This window comes from Psammomys obesus, unplaced genomic scaffold, assembly GCF_907164565.1.
Source record: "Psammomys obesus unplaced genomic scaffold, mPsaObe1.curated_primary_1811, whole genome shotgun sequence".
NCBI classification, from domain to species: domain Eukaryota; kingdom Metazoa; phylum Chordata; class Mammalia; order Rodentia; family Muridae; genus Psammomys; species Psammomys obesus.
This window is the reverse complement of record NW_026590699.1, coordinates 7,049,342-7,057,986: the sequence shown is the minus strand read 5'-3', so window position 1 is coordinate 7,057,986 and position 8,645 is coordinate 7,049,342. Positions and strand designations below refer to the sequence as shown.

Sequence of the window (8,645 nt, the reverse complement as noted above, 5' to 3'; positions counted from 1 at the left end):
GGAAGGAAGGAAGGAAGGAAGGAAGGAAGGAAGGAAGGAAGGAAGGAAGGAAGGAGTAAAGAGGCCTTATAAGATATGCCTATAATCCCAGGAAAACAAGTTCAAAGCCACCACGAGCTACACAGAGACCCCATCATTAAAACAGTAAGGCTATACAGAGAAACCCTGTCTTGATAAAGCAAAACAACAAACAAACAACAACAAAACAAAATCCCATGCTCACTTCTTCAGCTTTTAGCTGCACACTAATTTAAAAGGACACTATTCTTGGGGCTGGAGAGATGCTTCAGTAAAGTGCTGCTGTGCAAACATGAGGACCTGAGTTCAAATCCCCAGCACTCACATAACAAGTCAGGTATGGGAGTGTGTGCCAGTAACCCCAGCCCAAGGCTGGCTGGAGACAAACAGATCTTGAAACTCACTGGGCAGCCAGACTAGCTGAATCTACAAGGCTTCAGGTTCTGTGAGAGATTCTGTCTCAGACATAAGGTCAGAAGGAAGACACTCAGTGTCTACCTCAGGCTTGCTTACACACACGCACACACGCACACACACTGTCCTAGTTAGGGATTCTGTTACTGTGATGAAACACCATGACCAAAAGCAAGTTGGGGAGGAAGGGGTTATTTGGCTCACGCTTCCACACTGTAGTCCATCACTGCTTTCCTATAGGACCCAGGACACCAGCCCAGGGATGACGCCCCTACAATAGGCTGGCCTCCCCCATCAATCACTCACTGAGAAAATGCCAAACAGCTGGATCTCAGGGAGGCATTTCCTCCACTGCGGCTCTTTCCTCTCTGATGACTCGAGCTTGGTCAAGTTCACACAAGCCAGCGCACACATGCATGTATACCCACACAAGCATGAGCCACACACATTACCACACACACACACACACACACACACACACACACACACACACACACACAGTAACCTCTACCCAGGCACCTTCTACATACACCGACACTGGCCGCACACTGCGCGCACCTCTGGGTTCTGCGAGGTGCCTGTGACCACCCCCCTTTTCAGACTCAGTGAAAGAAGCTCGACCAGGACAGCCTAGAGCACGCTGAACTTTGAGGCAGAGTTAGCCGAAGCATGCCTGGGAGCGGGAGCCAGCACCCGCACTGACTGCGTCCACACCCAGCCGCCAGGAGGGCTGTGCTCCCCGGCTAGTCTGTGCTCACCGAAGCCATGCACCTCAGATGTGCTACCCGCCACCTGAAGACCTCCATCCATGAGTGTCACTAGCAAACACTACAGGAGTCACTCCCACCTGTGCACACGGTTCATCTTCCTGCTCGTTCTACAGCCTAGCTGCTCACCGATTTGGACCTGTGCTCTCCTTCCGGGGAACAGTGATCTTCAAAGCGTCAAGACAAGGCAGCTCTGTGCCTGGCAGACACAGGCAGCCCCAGGTGCCTGCACTATGGTCTAAGCTCTCAGGGAGACAGTGGTTACTGCAGGAGGGGAGAGGGTAGGGTGACTTGGAAAACAAAGCCAGCTAACCAGGCAGCATCTTGGCCTGTGCCCTTAGAGCCCTGGTCACACAGAGTCCACTGATGAGCTAGACCCTACCCTTACACCCAGCCCAACCAGCCCAAGATGCAGAGTGGAAGACGGAAAAGGCCAGGAGAGCTGCCTTCTATGTACATACTCTGAAATGCCTGGAAAGAAACTGCCTGGCACACAGGCAGCATCCTTCATTTGCCTTGCTGAGGTTACCAATTTGCTGAACAGATTGGTTTTCACAAACAGTTCAAAGATCAAGATACAGCTAAATCCTGTGGAACTGTCGAAAGGCCCAAGCTGCTGCAGTTTGAATATAAGATGTTCTGAATTAACTTACAGTAACACATAGTGATGCAGCAAGACAAGGCGAGGCATGATGGCACACGCCTTTAATCCCAGCAGAGGCAGGTGGAAGGCAGCAGTTCTCTGAGTTCCAGCCAGCCAGCGCTACACAGTGAGATACTTTCTTGAAGAAAGGACGAACAAAGACAGATGTATGCACGCAGGCAGGCACACATGTGCAGACAGCACTCACTCCTGGAGAAGAGCAGCTGAGGAAACACTGTGGTCCTCCAAAGCAGAAGCTCAGGCTCATGGTCACTTTCATCCGTGACAATTACCCTGAACTGGAACAGGCTAGGATGCCACCCCAGTCTTTTCAAACTGCTTCGCTGGAGACAAATTCCAAATCTGCCACAGTAGAGCCCAGGAAACTTTCCATGTGCAGGCACTGGTACATCACCTCCCCTGTGAGCTGGGTTCTAGGGGGCACGTGCCCAGGACCTGACTCCATTCCTGGCCCTTCACCTGGACAAGCACCTCAACCCTTTTGTACCACAGCTGTGAGGAGCTACCGAGTAAAAACAAAAGAAACAGCTGAGCAAGCCAAGAGGAGCAAGCCAGGAAGCAGCCCCCTCCATGGCCTCTGCATCAGCTCCTGCCTCCAGGTTCCTGCCCTGGTCGAGTTCCTGCCCTGACTTCCTTAGATGATGAACAGTGATGTGGAAATGTAAGCCAAATGAACCCCTTCCTCCCGGCTTGCTTTTTGGTCGTGTTGTTTCGCTGAAGCAATAGAAACTCTGATGGGGACACCTGGTATCCGGTTAAGTGGCTCCACAGATGCTGCCAACCGCCTGTCTAGGTAGGCTGAAAAACCAGCATTGTTTCACAGCATTCCACATACTTACAGTACACGTATACACAGCACACCTACAGTACATGTGAACACAACACAACACACACATGCACACATAAAATGGGGTGGAAGTGATAGAGAAAGACACCTGACATCGGCCTCTAACCTCCCAACGTATGTGTGTGTGCAGACACAGGCCCCTGCGAACACACATAACTGTGAAACACGCACACACCAACAATGAAATAAGACAGCAATGAGCATCTGCACAGCTACCGCCAGGACTCCACAGGGGTCAGGACTGACTTGCCTGTGTTCTGCAGTTGTACGAAAAAGCTGAAGCAACGACCTAAGGAGCTGGAGAGGGCTTGTTGTTAGAGCCCCTGCAGGACCAAAAGCTCTTGTGAAGTCCCAGCACCCACACTGGGAGGCTCACAACTGTCTCTCAGTCCTGCCTCAGGGCATCAGGTAACCTTCTCTGACCCCTGTGAGCACTCATGTGCTCAAGACACACTCATACATGTACACACACCACAAACACATAAACACACCACACACAGACACATACCACACACACACACACACACACAACCCTAACCCTAATCCTGAGATACATAATTTAAAATGATAAAATAAAGTCTAGAAAAAAGAGTGGACTTGAGGGCTGGAAAGCTGAGTAGTTAAGACTGCTTGCTGCTCCTGCAGAGGACGCAAGTATGGTTTCCACACCCACACTGGGCAGGTCACAACTGCCTGTAACTCCGGTCCCTGGGGATCTCACTCCTCCTTCTGGCCCCCACCAGCACCCACACACATGCACACACACACACATAAAGAGAAACTTTAAAAACGAACTAGACAGTGTTGCAGACTGGGCACTGAGCCCACATCAACACGGTCAGCAAAGTGTCCCCACACAGCAGCCCTGCGTCCCAGAGTCCCCCAGTGATTAGTTTTAAGTCTCAGGCTACCTTTGGCTGTTGAGTAAGCGTGGCCATGCGCCATGATGCCTTCGATGAAAGAGATTATCTGAGGGATGTTCTCAGTGACTCTCAAGTACACCGTTGGTGGCAGAACCTGGAAAGAAGCCAAGAGGTAAGCACCACAGCTGATTGCCATGCACAGACCCGGTGAGCTGGGGAGGCAGCCATCTTGAGTCAAGAGCACCATGATGGCCCAGCAATCCCCCTGGCTTTTCCTGCATGGTGTCCCTAACAACTCTCAACAGACAGGACTACTGGAGGGGAACAAGGAGCCAGACAGCCAGATCTCGGTGCCAGGAATGCAAGATAAACCAGGGACGTTCTGGCAAAGACATGGCCACTCCATCTAATCCACACACACGGGGACCCATCTAACCCACACACATGGGGGCCCATCAGTCCCAAAGGAGAAGAGCCCAGCTCATCTGCTGCCCCGGGACCAGCCCCCACCCCCACTAAACCCATCGCAGGGTACACCCTGCACAGCGAGATCTGTGCCCCTTCCTTCAGTCTTGACCCCACAGGGCTTGTACTCAGGTGCTAGCGATGGCTCACTCTGGTTTGCGCAGGTCAGCTGCCCTTTACAGAAGGGTAAACCACTGCTTACCTTCAGGGCCGCCATGTCTTGTTTAAATTCTTCTTCAAAAACACTGGCGAGAGAAGCAGGCGACACGTTCATCTGCAAAAGGTCAGACAAGGATATAGCACACCCAGGGGGCCAGCCACCCCTGCAGACAGGATGGTGGCCACGTGCCCCACTGGAGCTCAGCCTCAAGAAGGGAGAGTTCACTTCAGGCGTTAAATCTGCGCTAAAGCTCAGCAGTCAAAAGGCCGATGGGCCCTGCCCTCTGGGTACAGAGAAAAGTGGGTGAGTAATGGCGCCACGGCTATCACATACCACTCTCCTGCCCCTCTGTGAAGGCAACAGCCTCTACAGGACAAGAGGTTTTGTCTAAGCCATGGCCTTACCCACAGCAGGAAGAAATGGTTGGGAAAAAAAAGCCTTAGAGAAGTATTTGAAAGTAACATAACACAGTAATCAGGGAACTGGTGCTGAAGTCCTCGGGCTGGGGCTACCCTGAGCTCTTTGGCTGCAGGAGGCTGCCAGAGTAGGGCATCTGGGCACACGGACCCTCAGTGCTGGATTCCCAGAGGAGGCTGGGACCCAAAAGATGGATCTCTAAGAGCTGAGCAGGGGACACAGAAGTTCTGGCTTAGAAGCAGGGTTCTTGTCAATAAACCCAGAACCTATGGGGGAGGGGCAAGCGGGGCTTCACGCCAGCTGAGGAGTAGGGGAAGTCATTTTTCCACACGCCTGTGGCATGCTCCTAAAGACAGCACTAACTCAATGGTTATAAAAACAAACAAGAACATCAAAGGGGAAGAAACATGTATGTACTCTTATATGTGTATGTATGTACGTATGTATGAAATTATCAAAGAACAATTCTTAAAACAAAAATTTAAATTCGCAGGTGGTGGGTATTATTGGTAAATGCTATAATCTGTCTCAGCATGGGAGAGGAAGAGGCAGGCAGAACTCTGAATTCAAGGCTAGCTTGGTCTACATGGTGAGTTCCAACTGAACCAGGGCTGCATAGCAAACTGTTCCAAACACAACGAAACAAAAAGGCAGGCTTCGTGCACACCTTGTCCCAAAATCAACACTCTACCTACATTTATCAGCAAGCATTTACACAGGACCTACTTGTGTGTGGGGCCATCCTCTGCCTGCCCCAAGCACACCTACCCACCTCATGAAACGTGTTTCCTTTTTCATGAGATAAGAACATCTCCTCTGGCGCATCAAGAATCTCTATCAGGTTTCTCAGAGGCCGCTCAGCAATCATCCAGAAGCCACAACCACTGACACTGACTTAGATCCTGGAGACGGTGAGTGGCCCAGGAGCTTTCCTACTCTGGGGCCCTGGGCTCAGCCTGGGAGCTACCCCGTCCCCCCTTAGGCTGCTGGGAAGATGCGGTGACAAGTATGGCAGTGTCAGTGTCTCTGCTGCAGAGATGGAGTCCATGCCACACGCCCTTCGCAAAGCACTCACTTTCAGGCCTTGTCAACGCACTGCCCGAATGCCTTATGCTGTAATTTCTACCTCTCCTGGGTCTGTGTAAGTAGGAACACATCTCCACATGTCCAGATGCCCAACACATTTTCTACTGACTTTTCTCCTCCTGATTCATAAGAAGTAATTTTACACGTTGTGAACTGTACATATGTACATGGATTCTTGTGCTTATCTACATCTATTCCTGTTGAGTTTCAGCTTTTTAAGATTGACTGATTGATTTTATACCGTGTTCTGCCTGCACGCCAGAAGAGGACACCAGATCTCATTATAGGTATTTGGGAGCCACCATGTGGTTGCTGGGAATTGAACTCAGGACCTCAGGAAGAGCAGCCAGTGCTCTTAACCACTGAGTCAGCTCTCCAGCTTCTTTATAATTTTTTAACAGGATGATCATTCACAGCACACTGAAAACTTGGTTTACATTTTCTAATCTTTTCTCTTTCTGAGTCTTTCCACATGAATAGATTTGTGTTTGGAAACATCCTGGGATTTCTGTGAGGAATCTATGGCTACACTCTTCTCATGTTTAATCTCTGATCTGCCTTAAGTTAACTATGAAGCCTATATCTAACTTGGGTTTGTATTTTCTCCAGATGGCTACCCAACTGTTAACACCATTAGCCAATAATCCCCCTCCCCAAGCCCCAGTGATCTGAAATGCCATCTTTTATCAGAAAACAAATCCCATTGACTACTATGTGTATTTCTGGACTCTGTAGTATGTTCCTCATCTGTTTATTCATGTTCTATACAAAGTCTCTAACTGCTGCAGCCTTTCTCAGACAGAGGGCAGAAGAGGCTTCCTAAGAACAGGAGGTAGAGACAGGAAGAGAGGGCAAGGAAGAAGGGACAAAGGACACTATGCAGAAGGACACAGACAACTTTATTCCCACCAAGCTGTCTCCTTGGCCAACCTACAATATATTAGTCCTGTGCACGCACACACGCATGCACACAAGCATGCACACAGAAGGAAAGAGTGTGTCATGTGACTTTTACTGGGAAGATGGAGGAAACAGAGCACATGTGGACCAAAGGAAAGATTCCATCCACGTCCACAGTAAGAGTAACGCAAGCGTGCCTGACTCAAAGGCCATCAGGCAACAGGGAAGTCCCTGCATGGCCTCCTTCCAGATGCTCCAACAAGAACGCTGCTCCAATCAATGATGCCAGGCTGAGCGGCCTCCCGACCATCTCACGAGTCATGAGGGCCTCCTGACCATTGACCATCTCATGACCCGTGAGGGCCTCCCTTCTCTTACAGGAGAGAGTGTTAGTAGGAATGATCTTGCCGGAGTCCCATGCCAAGGTGATCACAAATGCTCTTGCTCATAACAATAATGGCTACATCCAGCCCAGAGAAAGCAAACATACACACATATACATACACACACTCATACATACAGATACGCATATATGTATTTACATGTACACACACACATATAAACAAAAAGTTATTGCCAGGTGATAATGACACCTGTAATCCCAGCACTTGGAGGGCAAAGGCAGGCAGATCTCTGTGAGTTCAAGGACAGCCTGGTCTACAGAGTGAATTCCAAGACAGCCAGGGCTACACAGAGAAACCCTGTCTTGAAAAAAAAAAAAAAAAAAGGGAGGAAAAAAACAAAACAACAAAAAACAAAAATAAACCCCATGGAGCATCAAGAAAGGAAACCCCATGCTACAGAGGGCAACTGCCAGACACAGACAGCATGCTGGGCAAAGAGCAATCATTTTAGAAAACAACTCCTTACTCAGCGACCCAGGAAGCCCTCTGGTGAGCCTGGCATTCAGGGCACAGTACCCCGTCACCTGGAGAACCCAGAGAGGCCCTGACCCCATGCTTGTTACCTGAAATAACCACCTTGTCTACCAAGTCTTCAGAGCTGGCATGGCACCAGGCCTAAGCAGGTCTTCAACCTGTGCAGTGTGGACACCTCAGGTGAAGGCTACCCACACACACCACTGGAAGGCCCTGCTTACAAAGAGCTGGAGTCAGAAGCCTGGGCCTGCAGCCACTCCAAGGTCCACACCATCTCCAGGCTCTGGTTCACCCCCTCACCAAAGGAGAGGGATAGGAACAGAGGTCACTGAACAATAACACCAATGGAGAGGGATGCTTCTCCACAGCTCCACTGACTCAACTTCCTTTACTGGGAAAAACAAAGCTATCACTAGCCACCATTTTGTTTTGTATTTTAGAGATTCTCTCTCTGGGACACATGCGTTAGAAATACATGAAAACATAACCAGCAAAGAACTGCGACTCAGCCACCAATCAAGACAAGGCTGCCATGCTTACCTCATTAGCCCTTTTGATTATTTTGTCATCCACATCGGTAATGCTCATTGCCATGATCACATTGCATCCAAACACTTTGGTCAGGATCCTTCGGATGATATCAAATCTAACATATGAGCTGGGAAAAAAAATTATTGGATTGTCTTCAACACACAAAATCAGTATCACTTTATTTTTGATTTAATGTTGTTTGTTTTGGTTTTCGATATAGGGTTTCTCTGTGTAGCCCCTGTCTGTCCTGGAACTTGCTCTGTAGACCAGGCTGGCCTTGAACTCAGAGAGATCCACCTGCTTCTACCTCCCGAGTGCTGTGATTAAAAGTGTACACCACCACTGTCCGTCTCTTAAAAATTATTTTATTTTTGATTAACTTGTTTTATTTCATGTACATTTTTAGCCTGAGTTTGCACTATGTACCAAAGAAGTCAAAAGAGGGTGTCAGAGCCTCCAAAACTAGAGATACAGATGGTTGTGAGCCATCATGTGGGTGCCGGGAACTGAACCTAGGTCCTCTACAAACAAGACTCTTGAGCACTTAGGAAACTTTCCAGCCCCCAGCTGTGTTTTTATTATAATTACTGTGTGTGTGTGTGTGTGTGTGTGTGTGTGTGTGTGTGTGTGTGTGT

The 8,645-nt window shown here is 49.3% G+C and overlaps 1 protein-coding gene across 2 annotated transcripts in view; it reads right to left on the bottom strand.

The window, feature by feature from the left end:
- Positions 1–8,645, bottom strand: part of Cars2 (cysteinyl-tRNA synthetase 2, mitochondrial) — a 29,020-nt gene that overhangs the window by 18,012 nt on the left and 2,363 nt on the right. For both annotated transcript variants that reach the window (XM_055608393.1, XM_055608394.1), the window contains exons 3-5: positions 8,020–8,137; positions 4,241–4,312; positions 3,622–3,727 (exon numbers count right to left, since the gene is read on the bottom strand). In XM_055608393.1, coding sequence (XP_055464368.1) covers positions 3,622–3,727; positions 4,241–4,312; positions 8,020–8,137 — 296 coding nt within the window. The remainder of the gene's footprint in view (positions 1–3,621; positions 3,728–4,240; positions 4,313–8,019; positions 8,138–8,645) is intronic.